Source organism: Ochotona princeps, chromosome 16, assembly GCF_030435755.1.
Source record: "Ochotona princeps isolate mOchPri1 chromosome 16, mOchPri1.hap1, whole genome shotgun sequence".
Lineage (NCBI taxonomy): Eukaryota > Metazoa > Chordata > Mammalia > Lagomorpha > Ochotonidae > Ochotona > Ochotona princeps.
This window is the reverse complement of record NC_080847.1, coordinates 2,296,646-2,320,416: the sequence shown is the minus strand read 5'-3', so window position 1 is coordinate 2,320,416 and position 23,771 is coordinate 2,296,646. Positions and strand designations below refer to the sequence as shown.

Here is a 23,771-nt window from a genome sequence, read left to right as displayed (position 1 = left end):
TGCCAGGCGTGTTAAGAACTGGGTTGGAACTTGGACTAGCAGGTGGGAAGCTGCTACACCGTGACACTGGCCTGAATCACTGGGTTTGAAGTGAGTGCTTCCCCAAAGGAGCCTGCCGTCCGAGAGGCAGAGGGAAGCGAGTGGGCTGTGGCTTTACAGCACCGTGGGGTGGTGACCTCTGGGTTGTGCAGGGAGGTGACCCCACACTGCCGGTTCTTGGTCTTCTAATTCTCTTAACCAAGCAAGAGACATTTATTTCCATTAGCTGGCTAATTATTTCTATGAAAGGAGAGACAGGTCCTTTGTCTGTTGGTTCCCTTCCTAAATGGCTGCAAGAGCCTGGCACTGGCATGGCCCAACACGGGAGCCATCACCTGGCTGCCTTTGCAGGCATGTTGGCAGGCATCTGAGTTGGAAGCACAGTAGCCAGGACTTAAACTCGCCCTCTGTGGCCATGCCACACCAGCCTTTAATATTGTTTTTTTCAGTGTTTAAATAGTGTAGTTATTGTGGGAAGTGTTGGAACTGGTAACAAGCAGAACTAAGATGGAAGTGGGGCTCGCTCCCCGCGCGGAGAGAAGTGTTCCTTGCATTTATGCCTTCTGCCCTGTCCCAGGATCTCAGCTCTCCAGAGGAAACTCAGCCGGCTCGTGGGATCCTTCCCACGTGGTTATGTAAAGCTTCCAGTGAGGGCATGGGTTGAAGGTGCAGGAGCAGTGTGTCCTGCAGGCTGTGGGCAGACGTGGCTGACCTAGTATGTCCATCCGCGCTCCCACAGGGCCGGCAGGAGGATGCTGAGGAGTACCTGGGCTTCATCCTGAATGGGCTGCACGAGGAGATGCTGAGCCTGAAGAAGCTCCTGGCGGCGCACAGCGAGAGTAAGTTGTCCTGGGCTGCAGCGCCTGGGCCCTCTGCCTGGGGGTGTCTTTCACACACGCCCCGCGCTTGTTCGTCAGGGCGTGCCCCTCCATCGTCACTCCATAGAGTGGCACTGGTTGCCTGCCCACTGCCTGTCACACAGCACTTACGTAGTTACACCTGAACACGCCAAGCATGTATGTGTTTTCCTCAGATGATCCCAAATTAAACCCTTCCATGGTAGAGCATGTGGTCTGAGGACAAGGATTCCTCCTGGCACAAGAGAACCACGCCATAAGGGCACACGTAGGTCACACTGTGAGGGTACACCATGAGGCTACACTGTAGGTCACACTGTCACATCATGAGATCATGCCGTAGGTCACCCTGAGGCCAGCCTGTAGGGCGTAGCATAGGTCACACTACTGAGGCCACACCATGAAGTCACATCATGAATGTATACCCTGAGGTCAGACTGTCGGGCACATCGTGAGGCCATACTGTGAGGACACGCGCTGAGGTCACACTAGGTCACACCTTAAGGCCCGTCTTGCAGGCACTCCCACTGTTTCTTGGAGGGCATCTCGTGCTGGTACAGGCAGATACCCGGGAAGTTGCCATCAACAGCTGCATCCTGGTTTCTGTGAAGCCACACAGATTTCCTGTTTATTTTTGTCTTGCATGCTTCTTGATGTGAATAGAGGCTTAAGCAGACCCTGCCTTTCAGAACTGGCCGTTCCCAATGGGCCCAGAAGCCATCCTGTGAACCAGGAGCAGGAGGACGAAGGCGAAGGGAGTGAGGAGGAGTGGGAACAAGTGGGCCCCAGGAACAAGACGTCCGTCACCCGCCAAGCTGACTTCGTGCAGACCCCCATCACGGGCATCTTTGGGGGCCACATCAGGTGTGTACCCCATGGGAACGTGCGGCTGGTGTCCTGACCTCCTGGGCTTCTCCTGACCTCCCTTGCCCCTGGGCTGCTTTCAAGGCTACAGTGCTCTCTCCAGGACAGCAGCCTTCTGTGGAGTGACAGAAAAGCAGCCATTGAACTGCTTGTTGTTTAAAGAAATCCATATATCTGCTTGAAGGGTCGTACGAGGGTCACTGCAGCCAGCCGAGCAGCCAGCCTGTGTGTGCACGCTCACACGTGTGGGAGTGACGGTGACACACGCATAGCCCAAGTCCAGGCTCCTGGCTGCCTGGTGCCTCCCGAGGGTGGCTACCTTCTGTTCGTGTCCTGTGGCTCCCGGCTCTCTTCCCAAACCCCACTTGAGGGATTTCTGGGTTTTGTTGTTATTTTGGTTTGTTTAAGACTCACGATTGATTTGAAAGGCAAAGTTGGAGAGAGGGAGAGAGGGAGGATCTGCTGGTTCACTTCCCCGATGTCTGCAGTGGCTGGAGCTGAACCGCTTCAGAGCCAGGAGCTTCTGCATCCTCACGTCTGTCGGGGTCCAGGATTTGAACTCTTCTCTGGTTTTCCAGGCACATAAAGCAGGGAGATGGATGTGAAGTGGAGTAGCTGGAACTCCAAACTGGTGCCCATATGGTATACCAGCACTGTAGTTCTAGTCCCAATTTCTGTCTAAGTATTGGATTTTTTTTTTAAAGATTTGTTTGTTGGGCCCGGCGTGGTGGCCTAGCAGCTGAAGTCCTCACCTTGAACGCGCTAGGATCCCTCATGGGCGCTGGTTCTGAGCCCGGCGCCCCACTTCCCATCCAGCTCTCTCCCTGTGGCCTGGGAAAGCAGTGGAGGACAGCCCAAAGCCTTGGGATCCTGCACCCACGTGGGAGACCCAGAGGAAGCTCCTGGCTCCTGGCTTTGGACTGACTCAGCTCTGGCCGTTGCAGCTGCTTGGGGAGTGAACCATCAGACGGAAGACCTTCCTCGCTGTCTCTCCTCCTCTCTGTGTGTCTGACTTTGCAATAAAAATGAAATAAATCTTAAAAAAAAGTTGTTTGAAAGGCACAGTGACAGGATGGAAGAGGTAAAGATCTTCCACCTGTTGACTGAATTCCTAAATGACTGTCCAGCCAACACCAGGAGCCAGGAGCCCCATTGTGGTCTCCTCCCTGGAAGCAGGGACCCTTCCTAAGAATCTTGATTTGTAGACACTTTGTAAGCAGGCTGCAGCTTACTTGGTAACCCAAGGTGCTATCTTACCCAAATTAGCTTTTTTTGCTCCAATTTAAAGCAAAAATCCACATCCCCTTTGACAGTTAGTCAGGACAAGTAAGCTCGTATCTTGCTTGCTAATTAGCCTTGTGGTTACTAACTGTTGATCTTGATGCAACAGTGGGTTTTAGCTCCTTGTCTCTAAGTGGGGGGTTGGGAGGCATTGGCACACCGTGTTTTTAAGAAATGGCTCTTTTTAGATCCTTTTTTTGTTTTTGTTTTTTTCATTTTTATTTCTTCTTTTTAGTTTTTTTTTTTTTTTTTAAGGTTTACTTATTTTTACTGGAAAGTGAGATTTACAGAGAGGAGAGACAGAAAGATCTGTTTGCTGGCTCACTCCCCGAGTAACTGCCGTGGCTGGAGCTGAGCCGATCCGAAGCCAGGAGCCTCCCCTGGGTCTTCTGCTTTGGCCTGGAGGGTCCCAAGGCTTTGGGCCATCTTCCACTGCTTTCCCAGGCCACCAGCTGGGACATGAACCGATGCCCATATGGGATCCTGGCGCATGCAAGGCAAGCATTTAGCCACTAGTCTATAGCGTGGACTGTAAAAAAATGGGCTCTTAACTGAGGCAAAGGTCAAGTTGATATTTTCCCTTTGCCATAAACTCTTAACAGGCACTGGTGGATGCCAGTGTCCCTGTGAGTGGCCCTGGGCCTGTGAGGAGCAGCTTGTTCTTGGTGTGGGCTTATCTCCTTGAGCGCGGCGTCCTCCAGTCCCTGTCCAGTATGGACAGTGCTAGGAGCGCCTCTTCCCAGGACTCAGAAGTGCTGTGCTCCGCGTGCACGGGCTTCTCGGCCTTCGTGCACAGCATGTGTCAGGAATTGTGCAAGTTCATTTTTGGAGGATTGGGAGGGGGCAAAGAGACACAGCTCCCATCTGCCTGACTTAACTCCCCAAGTGCCGCAACGGCCATGTCTGGGCCAGGCCCACGCCGGGAGCCCGAGCTCAGTGTGGGTGTCCGGGGCGCTCTGGCCTCCATGTGGCTGTGCCAGCCTAACGGCGGGTCTCTTGTCTGTGTGCGGCCGTGGGCTCAGTCCCCAGAGACTACCAGTGTGACAGGCTCATGAGGTGTGCTTCCTGGGCATGTCATGTGGGCGGGGTTGGCAGAGGTCTGGAGGGTGAGCGGCTGTGTAGGGATCCTGCTCCCTGGGCCCATGGGACCCTCGCGGGGGGAGCTCACAGCTGCAGACAGCTGGAGAGGTTTGCAGATGGCGCGGCTGAGTCACGGACAAGCAGCACAAAGGAGCAGAGGCGCTGGTTGGCGGGGCAGCCCCTGCCGGGGCTCCGGTCTCGGCCTCGGAGCTGCTTGTGTTGAAGAGGTTGGCGGGGTTTCCTTTGGAAGAATGGCAGTGCAGTCAGGGGGCCCTTCTCATCTCCTGCTGAGTACCCCGCGTGGAGCTTCTGTCAGACCCGTGGGAAGGTTTTCTTCCAAGATTCCACTTTCCAGTCAGTTCTGTTTGCGTTTTGTTTTTGATGCCTTCGGGACAAGAGGAGCACTTGATTTCTTTTCAGCTTTTGCTGCTGACTTTTCCACTGTGACTTTTGGGAATTGTGGGACCTGGCAGCCCCCAGGTCTTTACACTTGAGGGGCCGTGGACAGGCTCAGCTGCACCTGGGCACAGGTGCTGGCCGTGTGGTCCTGACGGTCTCCGCGGAGCCCTCTCCACCCAGGCCCCTCGCTGCCAACGGCCATCTCATTCCCAGGCTGAACGAGAGAAGTGAGCGCTCAGCCGCCAGTATGAAAATCCTGGGGAAAATGAAGTGCTCGGGCGGCTAGGCAAGCACAGTTGGATTGGCACCCTGCTTGGAAAGGCTGAAGCCTTGGCTGGAATGTCAAGGGTTTTTTTATTGTACACACACTTTTCATTTTTTTGAAGGGGAAAATGCCATTAAAATTCTGCTGGTTGTCGAGATTTCCTGTTTGTTAGATCAGCTTGGGGTTCTTAAAGAAAATGGGGTGGACCAGCTTCGTAAGGCTCAGATCAGAGGGCACATTGATTACTTAGTGCAGTTGGAAGGTGAATTTGTTATTTTTCCAGAACACGTGGGCTGGGGAATTTATCACTCAGTAGATTTAGTTGCTAGAAATATGAAGGCAGTGGAGTCTGGCAGAATTATTTTAAATTCAGGAATTGTTGACTTCTGTGTTCTCTGGTTTTCTGAGAATGAAGATAAATAATCTTTCGGTGTTTGTTCCTGTGTTGGCTAATCTTGAGAGAAAATGGCAAGGAATGGTCTTTTGAGTTTTCTTTCTTTTTTTTTTTAATTTTTAAATTTTCGATATTTTTACATAGTCGATTAGGGTGGGAAGGGTCAAAGAGTGGGGGAAAGTGGATGAGACCGTTGTTTCCAAATTTTGTTTTTCTTCTTCCTGTACCTGGGGGAAAGAGAGAGCTAAGGGGAGAAGCTGTGTGGTAGCCTCCCGACCGCCTCAGCACCCGAAGAAGGGGAGCGGCCACCCGATGTCACCCCAGGGTCCCAGGGTTCTGCATAGGTGGCTTGTATAGTTAGGAATTGCTGTCAGTCTTGCCACTCCAAGAATGAGGAAATCCTTCCAAGGTCCACTGGCTGATATAGTCCACCTTAGTCTCTGTTCACCCAGATATTTGCTGTCAACGCTTGGCTGGGGTGGTTGACCAATTTGTTCTGTCTTCCTTCCTCTGCCTTGGTACCAAGGAAGGCTCTTTTCAACTTTGCTTTCTCTCACTTTGCAGGTCTGTGGTCTACCAGCAGAGCTCCAAAGAGTCCGCCACTCTACAGCCGTTCTTCACGCTGCAGCTGGATATCCAGTCCGACAGGATCCGCACGGTCCAGGACGCGCTGGAGAGCTTGGTGGCGAGGGAGTCAGTGCAGGGTTACACCACCAAGACCAGGCAGGAGGTACAGTGCCCGCTCGTCCCGACCCCAGGCTGCTGAGCACCGAGCTCTGATGGGAGGCCGTGCTGTTGGGTTCTGGGCTGTGTTCCCACAGCTGCTGAGCTCGTGGACTGAGTGTTTTTAAAACGGTGGAAATGGATGCTCCCAGCCGTGTCTCTGTGTCCTCAGCTGCCCGTAAACTTCTGGCAATCTACGTGCGGCATCACAGCCTCTGCACTGTGTGGAACAGGCACAGTTCTTACTAGATTAGTAAGGACATGAACAGAGGTTCTAAGCACAGCAGTTTTGTGTGTGATTAAAGACCTTTAAGGGCGTTGCTGACACCTGTCACTCCCCGATTTCTCAGGAGCAAGGCTCTCTTCCTCGCAGACCTGGTGGCGGGTGTCCTTGGCGGCAGTCAGGCTGCAGCATTCCCCGGCTGGCCTGGAGTGCTGCTCGGTACCTCTCTCTTCAGGAGCAAGTGTCTTCTCTATTGCATGTCGTACTGTTGGCAGTGAATGCCTGGGGGAGGTGCACACATGCGGGTTCTTGGGAGCAGTTCCTGTTGCTGTGGGAAGTGTGTGGTGGCTCCAGGGAGAAAGAGAACAGCCCAGCCTGGAAGACCCGTGGCCACTCTCAGCCTAGGCACATGTACCTCTGGCTGTGGCTGTGCCGTCTGGGCCCTGGACACTGAGCCTGACTCTCGGGTTCTGCAGTGTCTACCACGATCCTCCATGGTTTTCTGACTTGCAGCTCATGGGTGATTTTGTTTAAACAATAAAAGTGGTCGGAGCTCAAGGCAGAAACCTGGCCCTGGCCTAAGTGAGCAAGCGGAGAGGAGTCAGGAGGTGGGGCTTCGCTGGGCAGTGTCTGTCCGTGGACTTCCTCCCTGCAGCTTGGAGAGGCAAGTTGCCTGCACCAGGTCCCTCCTTGGTGCCTCTGGGTCTCTCCCTTTGGGCCCTTGCTATAGTTCCATTCAGAGTTGGCAGGGATTGGAGTAGGGCAGGCCTAAGTCAGGTGCAGGTGGTGGCGAGCAGTCAGAGCACTGGGAGGGCTGTGACTTCCCCTGGATAGCAGGGCAGTGTGTGTGTGTGTGTGTGTGTGTGTGTGTACACACCACGAGACCTGGGGCACTTGGAAAGCAGTGTGTGAGGAGAGCTGCTGACATAATGTATAGGAAGTAAGTAACGTGTGTTTAATGTGACTTTTCTCACATTTATTTGCTAAATCCTGGGTTTAATTTTACTGTACTTTTAAGTCTGAACGAGAAGGAAAGCTTGTGAGAGAACATGACCATAGGAGTACCTGCTGTGTCTGACTGGAAACCCAAAATACACACTCACACATATTGCATTAGCCATTTCGTGAATGGCTGAAATTTAAAGTCAAATCCTAGATCTTGAAGTGCCACAAGGCATCCTAGAGATGGCTTAGTTGCAGTGAGGGTGTGGAGCTGATCGTGCTGTGCTTCACTCCGGGGTGGTTGCTGGTGTGAGTAGGAGTGGAGGGAGAAGTGTTGGCCGCGGGGGCTGGGGGTCACGTATGTGTGTGCCATGTCACACGGGTGGGAAGTTGGCCGCGGGGCTGGATGTTGATGACAGCAGCCGGTGAGAGCAACTGCATTCGTCTTTGGAAAGCCTAACGCCCAGCACATCCCTCTCCTGCTGTTGGCCTGGTGTTGGTTTAACTAGCCAGCATCTTTCCTGCTGTTGCTTTGCGGCGCTTCCGTGGTATAGTCTGGCAACTGCAGGCTGTTTCTTGGCTTGGCGCGGCGCTGAGGGATGATGCTTGGAGGGGCAGCCTGGAGCTGTCGAGAACATCTGTGCGAGAAAGCTGCCTGCCGACAGCAGTGTCAGCCCCGCACAGGGAGGAGCTCCGGTCCTTCCTCGGCATCAGGCCTGAGCTCCTCGGTTGTGTTTTGGGGTGCAGGAGGGGCTGAGGGGCAGCAGCCTGGTGTCTGCTGAGATGCTGTGTTTGTGTCTTAGGTTGAGATCAGTCGGAGGGTGACCCTGGAAAAGCTCCCTCCTGTGCTGGTGCTGCACCTGAAGCGATTTGTGTACGAGAAGACGGGTGGGTGCCAGAAACTTATCAAGAACATTGACTACCCTGTGGACCTGGAGATCAGTAAAGGTAACGGGAGCCTCGGGGACTGGGGGTGGTGGCTGCCCTGCCAGCGCGCCAGCTGCCGTTGTCGCCGTGCAGTGTCGAGCCTTGCTTGGAAAAAAAGTATTGACTTTTTAATAGATCTTTACACTAAAATTCTCATGAACATGGCAATAATGACACAGCCCTGTCATCTTCGTAGATTATCAGAACAGGCTCTGTTCATCAAAAGAGCATCTTTATGGAAAGAGTTTTTACACTTTTTAAAGTTTTTCCCCCAAGATATGTGTGTGATTTAGAAGATTGACTTACTGTGGCAGGGAGTGGGAGAGAGACATGGGGTGTTGCTGTTTCGTTGCCTTGCGTTTGTTGGTGCACCCCTTAGATGCCGCCAGAGCTAAGCAGAACCAGGCTCTAGCCAGGAGCCGTCCTCCTCTCCCACCAGGGCAGCAGGGAACAAGTACCTAGCTGTGACCTGCTGCTTCCCAGGTGCGCCGGCAAGATGCAGAGGAGCAGCACAGCCAGAACCCACAACAGGCGCTCAGATGAAGGGCTTGGGTGTCGCAGGTGGCAGCTCGGCCCACTGCATGCCAGCACTGTAGGCCTGCATAGGCTGCGGGGGTTTTCCTTACAACAGATGCTAACACCTGTTTGACAGGATTGGTCAGATGAACTGTCAGTGTCTTAGAGACTTGCTGACCCCTGGCTACCACATATGTGTGTGTGTGGCATTTCCAGTCCTAGACTCTGGCCAGGTGATCTGGCACTCAGCGGTGGTGGCACATTGGCAAGCAGTTTCCTAGAGCTCCAGGTTAGAGCTCTCGTGGAAGCGCAGCTGGAAGGAGAAACAGCTGCAGAATTGTGGAACGTGGGGTGGACTTCAGTAGAGCCTGACTGGGAGGGTAGTGCAGTAGAGGCTGTAAGCAGAATGTCGGGGTGCCTGTGTGAGGGGCCGTCTGCTCTGCCTGCTGTGTCGGGGAGAAGGGTCAGCGGGGCAGGAGGCCCCTTGCTGTGTCCTTCCCTGCCCAGCATTGCACCTGTGACCTTGGGCCTTAGGGATGTGTTCTGCAGACAGGATTCTACCCAGCAGCACTTGACAGAGTTTCTGGGCCTGGGTTTGATTCCCTGCTCTGGCTCCTGAGCCTGTTCCTACAGAGCTGAAGGCAAGCCGCTCAAGTGATTAGATTCCTTACCTCATGTTGGGAAGACCAGATAGAGCTTCTGTTTCCTGGCTTCATTCATTCCAGCCCAGTCCTGGCCGTAGGGCACTCGGGGGATGGACAGGTGTAGGGGCGCGCTCTCTGCTGCCCAATGAATGCACAGACGTTGGAAAGGTTCCTGGAAATTTTAAATGCTGTTTTCGTGACACGTTTTGTCACTTGGAGAAGCTCTGTCCAGTCTTCCTGCTGGGCCTCCTTCCTTGGCGGAGGGGTTCTGTGCCCCTTTGAGGACCAGGGAGGGCGGGAATCTGTCCTTGCCAGGCACCACCCCCCAGCATGTTTTGTCTGCCTGAACACAGCCTGGCCAGCGCCTCCACCAGCCCTGCCCTCTGGGCTGGTGGTGTTCCCCAGAGGGTCCTGGCGTCTTGTCTTAGGATCCCCACCCGCTGATATGTAGAAGGTCCTAGCACAGAGCCCCTTGGGTTTCCCAGGGTGGCTTTGGTGGATGTGTTGTTCCTCTTGGCCCGTCCTTGCTCCTGAACGCCCCTGCGCAGTGCACCGTGTGCCGCTCACCACACCGGGGTGGAGTTGTGTGCGTCCCCAGTCTGCTGGCGCGTCCCCGAGTCGGGCCTTGGAGCTGTTTTGGCTGTCCTGCGAGTGTTTCTCTGAATTTGAACTGTTGCTATTTTGTTTTTCAGAACTGCTTTCTCCAGGAGTTAAAAATAAGAGTTTTAAATGCCACAGAACCTACAGGCTGTTTGCAGGTAAGTCAGCATGTGCAGTGTTATTTCCTCATTACTGCCGTGCAGCTGAAGGCTGTCGCCCGGGGCCTCAGGAGGCGTTGAGTCATCAGGATCTCCCTCTCGCCTAGAATCCAGTGCTTGGGGCTGGACGCAGCCGCACTGGACCCTGAGGTGGGCTCGGCACACCCCCGCCCAAAGTTTTCAAGCTGGAGACTGGCGTGCTGGCCACCCAGGGGTGACAAGACCATGGTGTTGCTGTGGTATCTGGTCACCCAGCCAGGTGAACAGAGTGCATTCGAGCTGGGAGTCCCCGTGTCCTCTGCCATCTGGTGCCATCTGGGTGTTTGGGAAAGTGGCGTGGACTACATAAACCCCTCGGCTGCCAGACAGCCCCCACTTGGTCCCGGGACAGTTCCAGGAAACCAGATGGTGCCCTGACCGCCTACGACTGGGCCGAGTCCCACAGTACCAGGCTTCTTTCTTGTCTTGTCTTCCCGACTGTCCACCTCTGCTATGACTTCAGTGCCCCTGAATCCTGCTGTAAAATGTGTTTGTTCATTTCTTGGGTAGGCAGGGTGAGAGAGCAAGCAAGGGCTCCCTGCTGGCTGGTTCAGTCTCCACATTCATTCCCTTGACAGCCAGGCCGGGCTGAGGCTGACAGCAGGAGCCGAGAAGTCCACACAGGGCTCCCGGAAGGGAGGCCATGGCCGGTGAGCAGAGCTGTCAGCACAGCCTCCCAGCTGACAGCCTGAGGCGGGCACCAGGCAGGTACGGCTGCCGTGCTGCAGTGGGAGGCGTCTTTGGGGCAGTTTTTGTGACGTTTTTGAATATGAGCCCTTTATTGCTTAGGACTATCCCTATTTTATAGAAAGGCACAATAGCAGAGCTCAGCTGCCACTCTGCCTGGAGGCCACAGGAGTTTCCTGTTCCCGAGGCCTTAGGAGCTCTGGCCCAGCTGTGGCTCAGGGCCGTGGGCCATCCCGCAAGGTGCCTTGTCTTCTCTCAGACTTTGCTCCCGGAACTTGGCTGCTGTTCCACAGCTCTTCCCCCTCTCCTTGCCTCTGGGCCGCTGGGCCTTGCCTGGAGCGTTGCTAGTTAAGGACGGGGTGGGGGGCTGTGTGTGGGAGGCTGGTCCTGGTGTCCAGCATGGGGCCAGCTGTGAGCACATGCCCACTTCCTCTGCGCCCTCTCTGCATTCTCACCTGGGAAGTAAGGTTACTGGTAGGGGTAGAATTCTCTGTAAAATGCAAGGAACAGAAACACGTTTATTTATTTGAAAGGCAAATTCAGGGAGAGACATAGAAATCTCCTGTCCACTGATTCACTCCCTAAATTGTCACAAGGCTGGGGCTGGCAGGAGCTCTGTCCAGCTGGCAGGAGCGCCATCAGGCTCTCTCAGCGTGGGTGGCTGGGGCCCAAGCACTGGGCCCTGTTAATCTGTGCCCCAGCACCTGCGCTGAGAAAGCCATTTTAAAGATGGCTGTGCTTCAGGACCCAGGAGATGCGTGCTGCTGGCGTTGTCAGGAGCTGAAGCTACTCAGAACTCCCCTGTGCCCCTGCCCTTGGGCCTTGCAGCCGACGAGGCCTGTTGGCACGGGGGTCACCTGGCAGGCTTACAGGCCACACGGCCACCCCCGGAGTTGTGCCCTGCTGCAGCTGCACTCTGCCTGGAGCATGGGTACACTCTACAACCCTGTCCACCCGCGTAGCCTGCAGCAGTCGTGTGAGCTGGAGGCCTTTGACTTGGTCTTTTTGCTTGGATTATAAGATTTTTTTTTTTTCAAAAGTAAATAGAAGGTGGGGTCTTTTTATATCTTGTTTTGTTTTTAAAGGTTTATTTATTTTTATTGATAAGGCAGATTTACAGAGAGAAGGACTTTCCATGTGCTTCTCCCCAAGTGGCCGCAGTGGCCAGAGCCAATCCGAAGCCAGCAGCTCCTTGCAGGGTCCCATAGCTTTGGACCGTCCTCTACTGCTTTCCCAGGCCACAGGCAGGAAAAGTAGGGAGTTGGGTGTGAAGTGGAACAGCAGAACATGAACTGGTGCTCATATGGGAGGATTTAGCCCTTGGCTATCACACCTAGCCCCTTCTTATTTAGTTAGTTAGTTTTTTACTGTGATAAGATGGCTACAGAAAAAGAGAATTTTTTAAAAAAGAAATGATAGGCCTGATGGCATGTCTGCAAGTTCCTCTCGGTGTCTGGGTGTGTACACGGAGGCATCTCTTGCATGAGGTGCCACGGGACCCCGCTGTGGAAACACTGTCGCTGCAACAAAATTTGCTGCTGTGTCTTTCTCCTCCAGTGACATTTCAGTCTTTGGGTCGTTTATAGACGTGCTGTTGTAATCTTTGTCCTGGATCCCCCTAGTCTGCACGGACGGCCTGGCAGCGGGCTGGCTGGGTGGGGAGTGTGTCCAGGGCCCTGTGGCTCAGTTGCTCGCTGTGTGGAGTTGTGAGGAACATAGAAACCTTCCTTAGGCGATGGAGCCCAGGGCCTCCTCACCACGAAGTATTCAGGTGGTTAGGGTGTGCACACATGTCTTGTCTCCCACCCACCTGGGGAAGGTGTGAGCGTGTGGTGCATGTGTGGAGGGGTCACACGGTGCCGTTGAACAGTCCGTGTGCTCTCTTACAGTGGTCTACCATCATGGCAACAGCGCGACGGGCGGTCATTACACCACCGACGTCTTCCAGATCGGGCTCAACGGCTGGCTGCGCATCGATGACCAGGTGGTCAGGGTGGTAAACCAGTACCAGGTGGTGAAGCCAGCCGCCGAGCGCACGGCCTACCTCCTGTACTACCGCCGTGTGGACCTGCTCTAGCCTGGGCTCGCTGTGTGTGTGACCGACGCCCCGCTTCGTAGAACACCAGTTCTCACCAACTGCCTGCCTCTCGTTAGTGGCTCTTTAAAGAAAACTCCCACTCCCTTCGGCAGGATTGGGTTGGGAAGCAGGGGAGATGCCTCGGGGTTTGTGCAACATAGTTGGTGTTGACTTGACTTCCCAATCAGAATCATTTGGTCCAAACAGACTGCTTGGTTTCAGAATACACATGAACACCCATATTTCCAAAATAATGCTGATTCCTGAGAGAAGGGGCCCTGGCGTTGGACCCCTGGTCTCATTGCTTATAGTGAGTCCTGCACCAGCAGCAACACTTGTAAATTTGTGAAAATGAATTTTATCTTTCCTTAAAAAATAAATTTTTTAATCCATCACACTCTCCTCCCCTCACCCTTTAGTTTTTGATAAATGGTAAAAATGAGCCAGTTGTCGGAGGAGAAATAGTTCTTCCTTCAGAAGACAAACAAAAAGAAGTTGCTGGCTCCTAACAGGAAAAGTACGTTTTAATAACTGTGTGATAAGAAGCTGCTTCTGCACTCCCTGCAGACCCCGTCTGGGTTCCGACGTTAGTCTGCGTAGGTGGGTCACTGAACTGCTGCATTCAGAGGTTTCCAGTTGCATTCCTGCTTCTGTGTACATGTATGAAAAGTGGGCAAACTCATGGTGATGGGCACCCTCGCGTCCGCTCCGTCACTCCTGCTGTCTCCGTAACGCTGCGTCCCTACTGTACACAGTTCCGTGACCTCTGCCACTGAAGTTGTCACCCGTCAATAAAAATCACAACGGTGTTCTCACGTCACTGTGTTTCATGACTGGGCCTACCGAGCGAATGCTGATGGGCCTGGGGGTCTGTGCTGCTCTGGGCCGCAGCCGCCAGGACAAGGGTTTGGGTTTGGGTTTTCCCCCATGCTTGTGTTTTTCTGCCTTTTCTGTGTCCTAGCGGTCCTCCCCAAGCGGCCAGTAGCCGTGTAGGCTGAGCATCCCTGAGGCAGTAGGGCCCCTCTGGTGGCGGTGTGGAGGCCTTCCCCAGCAGGCGCCTCAGCAGTGGGCAGACAGGCATGCCTGTGGCCCCCAGCGCCTGGCCGTGTGCGCACACCTCTGGTGTGTGCTAGGAAGCGCAGGGTTGGTTTGCACATGGCTGGACTGCTTTTCCAAGCTTTGGCTTCTGTGGCTCCGAGCTGACTGTGGCATCCACATAGCCTCCATGGCTACCATGGCCTCTGTTGGCTCAGCCTGACCTGCATGCCCAGCTCCCTGCTGGATGGTGCCATGGTGTGCAGGGATGAGAAGGCGTCCACCTTGGCAGTGCCCCAGCCTGCCGTGGACAAACGACTGTGGCCCCGTGGCCCCGTGGCCCTGTGGCCCTGTGGCCCTGTTCCTTCTGCATTTGATGGCTTGTCCTCTGTCACTGGTGTTGGTCAGGCATGAAGTGGATACCAGGGCCTCTGACCCTGTCTAGGATGCCCTTTTTCAGGAGGCTGGACGCAGTGTGGGTCACTTCCATCTGGGTCTTGGTGAGAAACATTCCCCAGCTCTTCTGGGTGACTCAGGTCTGTGTGTGGTCAAGCCTGAAGATGCCTGAAGTGATGCAGGTGTGAAGACAGTGCCTTTGAGTCTTCTGAGCAGAGTTAGAAGTGAATTAAGGCCTTGGGGCCGTGGGGGTCTGTCCAGCCCCTGGAGCGTGCGCTGCTGCATCCGTGCCAAGGCCACTGCCCCTGGGCTGGCGTGGCTTTCACCTGTCCTGCTCGGCCAAGGATCCTCTCCTCGCCCTTCTTGCAGCTGTGGTGTTTATTAGGAAGGTGAAAGTTCACGCTGGGCACAACGCGTGGTTGCCCCTGTCATTGGCCCATTGTGGCAAGAAGAGGAGCTGCAAGGTGACTTAACGCGCAGGGTTTCCTTCTTGCAGGATTGATTTGGCATGCAGACAAGGCTCAGTCCTGGCTTACAGACGGCTGCCACCTCCTGCATCCCCAGGCAGAACGAGTACTCATCTCTGTCTCCTTATGAGGGACACTGGAGCCATGGCGGCCCGGGGTACACCCTTCTGGCCTCCAGGCCTAGGAAGGCCCCACGGGCTGACAGCACCCACTGGAGCCCTGGGCTATACAGTTGCGTCATCCCTGGCGCCTGTGGTGCCAGCCTCCAGAGACTGCGTTCACAGCCGAGACGGGGCTTGTTGGATCTGCTTTGCTGTGGCAGAACCCACACAAGTCTGTGGATGGGATAGAAAGCACTGGATTAGCCTTATCAGCGCTTGGCTCTGGGGGAAGTGCCTGGCCAGGGATGCAAAACTTGGTGTCTGGCAAACCCCGCTCTTTCCCAGGTCCTGGGTGAGAGTGGACGTCTGTGTTGTCCACTCTTTGGGCTTGAAGCAGTGCTGGTATCTCCTGCTGCCTTGTTGTGTCTTGCTGTTGTGTCTGGGACCTCTGAGTGGTCCTGCTGAAGCTCCTTCACCCCGACCTTCAGGGGTTCAACCCCTCACCGTACTCAAAGGCAGAGTTGCAGGGAGGGCGAGAGAGCTTCCGTCTGCTGTTTCACTCCCCAAGTGGTCACAGCAAGAACCAGGGGTTTCTTACAGGCTTCCCCTGTGGGTAAAAGGTCCCAGGTGCATTCGCAGGGAGCTGGGTGTGAAGTGGAACAGCTAGGACTTGAACAGGTACCTTTATGGGATGCCAATTGGGCAGGTGGCAGGTAACTTAGCCCAGGCTTTGAAGTCAGAGTGAGTTTCTGTTGCCTGAGGTCCCTCGCCTGCTGAAGCCAGCGGACTGGGAAGCTTTTGAGTTCTTTGCGTTTGCTGATTGAAGAGTGCATATGTAGTATTTGTATCAGCATCAGCTGGTTTGTGCCGAGGCCGTGACAAATGACAAAGGCGCAAGTCCCTTGGGAAAGGCTCAGTGTGTGAGAACAGCCTATGCCGGCAGGCAGAAGGTGTTCACGTACCCCAGCTTGAGAAACATAAGTTGTGCTTCTCCCATGGAGACAGTGGCCCCCTTGAGTTTCTGAGTCAGTGGGCTTTTTTATTTTATTTTTATTTTGGGGGGAAGGCAAGTTTACAGAGAAGGAGAAAGATATTCCATCTACTAGTTTATTCCCCAAGTGGCCACAACGGCTGGAGCTGAGCTGATCTGGAGCCAGGAGCTTCCTCCATGTTTCCCATGTAGGTGCAGGGTCCCAAGGTTTCCCCAGGCCACAAGCAGGGAGCTGGATCGAAAGTGGAGCAACCAGGATATGAACTGGTGCCCATATGAGATCCTGGCACTTGCAGGTAGAGGATTACCAATTGAGCCATTTCACCAGACCCCTGAGTCCGTGGGCTTATGAGACATACTGCTATCTATTCACATTTCTGAGGGAAGACCCACAGCTGGCAAGGACACGGCTCCCAGCAGGTCTCCAAGCCCTTGCCAGCTGCTGCTGCTGCTCCTTTGACTTAGACAGTGTGGCTCCCCACCCAGTGCCTGCTGCCCTCACTGAGGCAATTGCTGTCTTGTTTGAATGACCAGTTGTGGGCTTCCTATTGGGACTTGAGTGTAAATTTACTCTCCAGCTGTGTGTTCCTGTGTATGCTTGATGCTCTGTCCCTCTGTGCCAAGTGCAGTGGTAGCGAGGTGTCCCACACCCCATCCTTGGCAGCAGCAAGAGCCAGCAAGTGTTTGAGGGCCTTGTCCCGGACTTGGCTGAGTACATGGGGCTCAAATGCTTTTGTCCAGGGCTTCACCAGGGTTTCCTGGCAGACCACCCAGTTAAGGAATTGCTGTTTTAGCAGTCATGTTCAGGTGCCTGCCTTTGCTCCCCTGCAGCACACCAGCGCAGTTCATACTGTGTCTGAGGGGTTGGGCATCTCACGCACGTCTGTAAAGACTGGTGCAGGTGTGACACCTGCAGGCTTCTAGCCTGTCTGCCACTTATTCAGGTCTGAGATGCAGGCTGCGTGCTGCATTTCAAGCCGTGTGACATCACTCTGGGCTCCCCGCCTGTGCCTCCCAGAAAGAAACTCTTCTTAACCTGCTCTGCTGTGTGAGAATTTTGATATTCTGTGTTGGACTTATAGAAAAAACATGATGGGGTCGATGCAATAGCATGGTGGCTAAAATCCTCGCCTTGCATGTGCTGGGATCCCATATGGACACTGGTTCTAATCCTGGTGGCCCAGCTTCCCATCCAGCTCCCCGCTTGTGGCCTGGAAATGCAGTCAAGGATGGCCTGAAGCCTTGGGAGCCTGGCAGCAGGAGAATGACCTCTCACTCTCCCAGAAGAGACTCAGAAGAGGCTCCTGGCTCCTGGCTTCGGATTGGCTCACCTCCAGCCATTGCAGCTGCTTGGGGAGTGAACCATCAGATGGAAGATCTTCCTCTCTCTCTCCTCCCCTGTATATCTGCCTTTCCAATAAAAATAAATAAATCTTTTTTAAAAAAAACAAACAAACATGAGCTCTGCTTCTGCAGGTGAGATGGCATGCCTCCTGGGAAGACCAGGCGCTTCTCCCCAGCCTCACGTGCCCTAGCACCCGTCCAGGCTCCAGGTAGCCCCTTGCTGTCCGCCTAAGATCACTGTGATGCCCCAGGCTAGGGGGAGATGTGGCCGTCCTGTCACCCCATGTCGCTTGCACTTTCCCCGCCACTACCCCTGTGCTCCCCAAAGAGGCTGGCCAGCGCTGCCCAGCATCTCAGCCAAATATCTGCCTTAGTGTCCACATATGGGGCTGCCATGGTGATGTAAGACTTTTGGGAGTCAGATCTTCCACCCTGTGGTCCACTCCCCAGACGGCTGCAGCAGCCACCATCTGTCGGTGTCCCACATGGGTGCAGGGGCCCAAGCACTGGACCGTCTTCCGCTGCTTTATGGTTGTGTCAACAGCAGCTGGGACTTGAACTGGTGCTCTGGGTTTGTGGGTTGATTTATTCAAAGAGTGAGAGGTCTTTCTCCTGCTGCTTCATTTCTAGAACACCTGTAGCAGGCACCAGAACTGGGCTAGACAGAAACCCGGGGCCAGGAGCTCCATCTGGGACCAAGTGCTTGGTCGGTCCATCTTCCACAGCTTTCCCAGGTACGTGGCCAGGGAACTGGATAGGAAGCAGCACACCTTGAACACAAACTAGTGCCTCAGTGGGATACTGCGTTATAAGCACTGCCTACCAACTGCTTCACAGTGCCAGCCCCCAAATGTGTCAATTTTTAAATTGTATTTCAGTACACTTGAAATAGTAATAAAGAGAAAGCTCTTCCAGCCCCTGGTTCATTCCACCAGATATTTACATTTGCCAGTTCTTAGGCTGAAGCCAGAAGCCCAGAACTCCTCAGCCACATTGGAGACCCAGAGGAAGCCCCTGGCGCTTAGCTTGGGTTAGGGTCAGCTCTGGCCATCTGGTTCTTCCCTGCGACTGGCAGGACCCTGAGCACTCAGGCTGTATCCGATGCCTTCCCAGGCACAGTAGTGGGAGTAGGCAGGACTCCAGCTGGCACTCACGTGGGTTGCCCAGTGGGGCTCCACACAGCAATTACCCGAGGCGGGATGGCACCTCTCCCAAGGGCTGCGCTCTCAGCGTAGCAAGGATGGCCTGTGTGTACTCACTGTCGCACAGTGGTTTGGGATTCGCTGTGAGCCAGTGCCAGGGGCTGCCACAAATCTGCACGTTCATCTGGTTTGTGTTTGCTTTGGGACGGTCAGGAGCCGAGCCGTCTTGTTGCTGTGATGGGAAGCCATGTGCTGCGCCCTGGCGCCACACCGCAGTTTGAGCTGCATGGAGGCCCCCCTGCCTGCTTCCCAGCCGGTGCGCGCTGTGCGCCGGCAGCATACCCTGCTCAGCCACAGCAACCACACATGTTTGCAGGATGCACAGGCTGGTCTGTGCTGATGGGAACTTCTCAGCATCATGCAAGCCAACCCCGCCATGCCATGGTTTCTCAGATCCACTGTGTGCTGGGCAAGCCCTCTGGGAGCTGGCCAGGGCCCTGCGAGTTCTTGGAGAAGTCTTAGCAACTTGTGCCCCGTTTGTGCTGGGGGCCCCGCTGATGCAGGCTTTGCTGACGCAGGTGTCACCTTGCGGTGCCCATGGACACATGTGGCTGGACACTGGGCAGGATTCCAGGTGCAGTCCTTGGGCCATGCAGAATGCTGTTCATGTTATTCTGTGCCCAAGCTTGCAAGAGAGGGGTGGGCACCCCTAGAAATGACCCAGACTTTGCCACTGTTAGTAACCTTATGGCTGGCAAGTTACCCTGCCAGCGGCAGGCCTGTGGTTCAGAATCGGGGCTTCTTTCTTCCTGCTTGGTGCTTTCTGAGCACACCACCTTCTAAGCACCAGAGTGTTGGGGGTGGGGAGTACCCTCTCACAGGAACGAGGCCCGGGCTCAGCTGTGATCTCCACATCCCCTGTGCGGAGCAGCAGGCACTGAAATGCCCCACCAGGGGCTACGCCTGCCGGGGCTAAGCCCTGTGCCCAGCCGTTCGATGTGTCTCTAGTTCCCAAGCTGCCCACGAGGGGCTCTTCGTTGTCTCTGCCCCTGTGGCTGTGGACAGGTGTGGGTGCATCCCCTGCCTGTGCCGTCCTGTATGAGGCCTGTGATTTGGCCTCGTGAAAGCCCTGAACACCTACCTGTATTGCAGTAATGGAGAAACATGCTTGCTGAGTTTAGACCCTCTTAAAACTCAAGCCTGGGGCTGCGGATTGACAGGGGGCTCCGTTGCAGCATTGGAATGCAGAGCGGCAGTCCATGTTTCCAGCTCGGAGCCTGAACTGCCAGCCCCCCCCCCTCGACCCCATGACTGATACACAAACCCTAAACCTGAGGATCAGCGTCCCCTTTAAATACTTACGGGCTTATAACTTGAGGAGAAAACACCTCTGGGAAGAATGTCTTGGGTTTCATCAAACACTTGGAAAAGAATGTGAAAACAGTTTTCCAAGCCCTGCCGGCGCAGCCTCATTCCTAATTACTACTTAATAACCGAGTCCCCAGGGCCTCTCGCAGCAGCGGACTTGGTTCCCGTGTGAGTGAGGGTGGGGGCAGTTGGGATTCCGTCAGACCAGGCTTTCCCAGCTGCCTGCCCCAAGCCCAGCTGCCTGCGTTACTAGAACTCATCAATTAATTCATCCAACATTTTCTCAGCACCAGCTCCGTGCCAGGGCTTGCTTCTTGTTGCAGGGAGATGAAAAATGATAGGAGACCAAGATTTCAACACCTCATGGCTGAAGGAGTTCACAGGCAGTGGGAGAGAGCCAGACCCCCAGCAACTTGGGGACAACACGGGCATCTTGGAAGCGCTGACCCTGAGCCCAGGGCAGGGCGGGCAGGGCACGTCCAGACGGCTGCAAACGCTTTGACCGATGAGCAGGTCCCTCGCCTTCCTGTGCCACGTCCTGCACAGGCTGGGGTCGAGCAGGGGCGCAGCCCTGTCAGCCGCTGGGGAAAGAGACGTGCCTATTCCCTGTGTCCACACATCCATGCCCCGTGCAAAGCATGCGGCCTTCCCCAACTTTGGTTTTTTGGCTCTTTTTGATGGCCAAGTTATAATCCATTGTGCACATACCGCATTTTCTTTATCCGGTCATCGGTCGTGGGCCTCTGGGCTGATTCCATAGCTTAGCTGTGGGAATTGAGCTGCAGTAGGTGTGAGGGCGGGTCCCAGGTAGCTGTCTCACGTGCTGGGTTCAGGTCCTCTGGGTCAGTTCCCAGGAGTGGACTGGCTGGGCTCCAGTGCTGCGTCCATTCTGGGGCCTGAGGACTGCACACTGTCTTCCGTAACGGCAGACGCGCCCACTGGCAGCAGGTTAGGCTGCCTGTGTCTTCACAGCCTCGCCAGAATTTGTTGTCTTGGGGTTGATGTCATATATTTTTCTTTTTCGGATTTATGGAAACAACTGATTTTTGTATGTGTAGCTTGTATCTTGTGATCCTGCTACACTGTTAGTTCTAGGGACTTTTCTTTGACTCCCCAGGAGTTTCCAAGTGGAGCCCGTGTTGTATGCCAGCAGAGTTCTGTCTCCCTTCCCACTCGGGTCCCTTGTGCTCAGCCAGCCCCTGCACAGCGCTGTGGAAGGGCGCTGCCCTGAAGCCCCGGGCAGAAAGCTGGTGGGCTTCCCCAGGCACTGCCCTGGGGGGCTCTGTGGTGAGCAAGTTTCCGTGCCCAGCATGGCACGATTTTTTTTGTCCCAAAGACATGTTAAGGTCTGCCATGGGCTGAAATCTCCCAAGGCCTTCATAGAGACAGCTAGCTGGATGTGACTGCTGTGAGGTCAAACCCGTCGCCCATCTTGCGTCCTGAGGGGCAAACAGGGTCACCCTGGTAACGCTGGGGACAGTCCTAGCCCCGGAGTGGACCATGGCATTCCTCTGTTGGCAGTGGCTTTGGTCCCCAGGTTGGACTGGGGACACGGACACAGGCACACAGCCACGGTGTAGCTCTGCACACCTCCAGACCCTGCCTGCTGAGCAGTTATGTAGGTTGGCTTAGGGAATGTTCTAGCTTGCAGCAGTGTGTGAGTTTACAGAGAAGCTTCAGGGATGGTGCAGAACCCCTGTCTGCTGTCTCCTCCTGCCACCTGACACTCCCAGCGTCGGCCATTGCCAGCTCCCTCTTGGGGACCCCGCCTCGTGGGAGCGGCATCTGCAGTTGTGAGGGCTCGGCTCTTAGGCCCGGCTTGTACTCCCAAGTCGTTGCACAGAGCGGGCATTCCCCGGGGCCTCTGTGGTGTCGGTGTCTGAGATGTGAACCAGGGCACAGAAGGTCCGTTTGTCTTGGCCTGTCTCTCAGTTGCTTCACCTTGCACATAGATGGAAATAAACAGCATTTTTTTTTTTAATCACACTAATTCTGGCAGGAGGTGCCAGAGGAAGGACTATGTCCTGGCACATTTCGTGGCCCCAGCACCACCCTGATGCCACAGCCAGATGGCGAGAGAGTGAGCAGCGGGATGTGTGGGACAGATGTGGTGATCCCCGGCTGTGCACGGCTGTGCACGGGCAGATCCACTTTAGGACCAGGAGCACAGCCCAGCACGGCCAGCCCAGCTCCCACGGCCTGCGCCCCCACATGGCAAGTCGCTGGAAGGGCCGATGCGTTCTCTGGGCTCACAGTGGTATGCCTGTGACACACTCCAGGAGCAAGGCTGAGAGCCCTTGGTGCTGGTGCAGCTGGCCGCTGGGGAGGCTGGCCCTCGGGGCCCATTGCTCCACTCACTCTGCTGCCAGGGCTGTGCGCTGGAGCCCAGCCCTGGTCACAGCAGCTCCCGGAAGGGGCAAGCGGGAGCTGGGCCAGGCACTTTGTGCTGGGCCCCTGAGGCTTGTGCACACACAGGTGGCTCACAAGACTGATAACTGGTGCTTGGTAGCCCGATGGGAGAGGCAGGGAGGATGCAGCCTGCAGGGTTTCCGTTTGCTGATGACAACACAGAGCTTCCCTGCTTACCTCAGCTTCCTAGCATGGCCTGAGGCCCCGGGCAGGACAAGCCACGGCATGTGTGGCCCCGAGGGCAGGAATTACCCATCGGACAGCATCTGTGGCTGTGGGTGAGGTGGTTGCAGCTCAGGGGGCGGGGAACCAAGGAGTTGCTCCTGCTTGGGTTTGGTGCCCAGGGGAGCTGGTCCCGGGCCTGCCGCCGGATGAGTCAGCTGGCTGATGTGCCTTGTGTCTTTCGGTACTTGCTTTCAATGTTGTTGTGTTGTTCCAGCTTTGGAATGGGAGGTCCCGTTTCAGTGCCCACTGAGGGGTGCTTGGGGCGGAACAGTGGCTAATTAGTCTACCTAGAACCCTTAGCCTGGGGCTGAGAAAAAGGTGGTCACTTACTGTAACACCGCTTGGCCAACATACGTCTTTACGAGCTAGGAAGGGATAGGGCTAGCCGCCAGGGGCCAGCCCGGGGACATGGTGGGGTTTTCCCACGTGAGCGCTAGTTCAAGCTGCAGGGAGACTAGCTGCTGCTTCTGCGGCATAGTGGATGAAGCGTCTGCCTATAGTGCCAGTATCCCACATGGGCATCAGTTGGAGTCTCAGGTGGTCCGTTTGCAGTCCAGGTCCTTGCTAATGTGCCTGGGAAAGCAGTGGGGAGCTTGGAGCCCTGCACCCACATGGGAGACCTGGGAAGAAGCTCCTGGCTCCTGGCTTTGGGCTGGTCCACCTCTGGCTATTGTGGCCATCTAGCGAGTGAACAAGCTGATGGAAGCTCTGTCTCTCAAGTCTGAGCTGGGTCTCCCTGCCCCCTTCAGGCATCCTCCTCCCTTTGCGGCCCACCCTCTCTCGGACCCAGCCTCCTGCTCGCCCCAGAGCAGCCCCCTTCTGCCCCGGAAGCCCACACTCAGTAGCTAGAGAAGTGAGCTAAGCCATAACAGCTTCACAGGATTCCTCAGGAAATGTGCAGCTTCCAGAACCTTCTGTCCTTGAGATCTGTCGCTCCACAAAATGGCATTGCTGGGTCATTAGCACCTTCATGGCAGTCACACTGTCCCTCTTGCCTGCCTCCCCAGGGCGCCCTCATACAGGGAAGGGATGGCTCACCTGGCTGGGCAGGCCTAGGGCAGCAGCCCTTGCCAGGTGATCATCTGGCTGCCCCAGGTGGCTATGCCAGGCTTGGGCAGCTCTGCTGGTGCCTCTGGTCCTGAGAGGCCACAAGCTGCTCTTAACCAAGCTGCCCGGCCAGCCGGGTTCCCGAGGGTGAAGTGGGGGCCGACTCCAGGGCCGCCCCGTGGTCCCTCACCACACGGGCTCTGCTCCTTCCAGAGGCATGATCAGCTCTGACTTGCAGTGAGAGCAAGACCCAGCAACTGGCGATTGGGCTGCACCCCTGCTTGCCCCTGACGATTGGGCCTGCGCATGCCCGGAGGCCTCCCGCCATCCACGTCTACCGTGGGAACCTGCCCGGGCCTTCAGAGGTCAGCCTGCCTTTACAGCACCCAAAGCTGCAGCTTTTTGACTGCCCCGCATCTTGCCTCCAAGGCTGCGGTCCTGGGCATGTTCAGGGGGTGCCTGCTGAGGGCCCAAGCTTCCTTCCTAGGTCTGACACCTGTCACTGCACCCCAGGCAGGGTCCCCCGAGGCA

At 55.4% G+C, this 23,771-nt stretch overlaps 1 protein-coding gene across 1 annotated transcript in view; it reads left to right on the top strand.

Annotated features, from left to right (window-relative positions):
* The window catches only part of USP10 (ubiquitin specific peptidase 10), a 53,298-nt gene extending 39,774 nt beyond the window's left edge, over positions 1 to 13,524 (top strand). The window contains exons 9-14 of the mRNA XM_058674371.1: positions 779 to 878; positions 1,586 to 1,760; positions 5,744 to 5,909; positions 7,871 to 8,015; positions 9,847 to 9,912; positions 12,528 to 13,524. Coding sequence (XP_058530354.1) covers positions 779 to 878; positions 1,586 to 1,760; positions 5,744 to 5,909; positions 7,871 to 8,015; positions 9,847 to 9,912; positions 12,528 to 12,715 — 840 coding nt within the window. The 3' untranslated portion in view covers positions 12,716 to 13,524. The remainder of the gene's footprint in view (positions 1 to 778; positions 879 to 1,585; positions 1,761 to 5,743; positions 5,910 to 7,870; positions 8,016 to 9,846; positions 9,913 to 12,527) is intronic.
* The last annotated feature ends 10,247 nt before the right edge of the window (positions 13,525 to 23,771 follow it).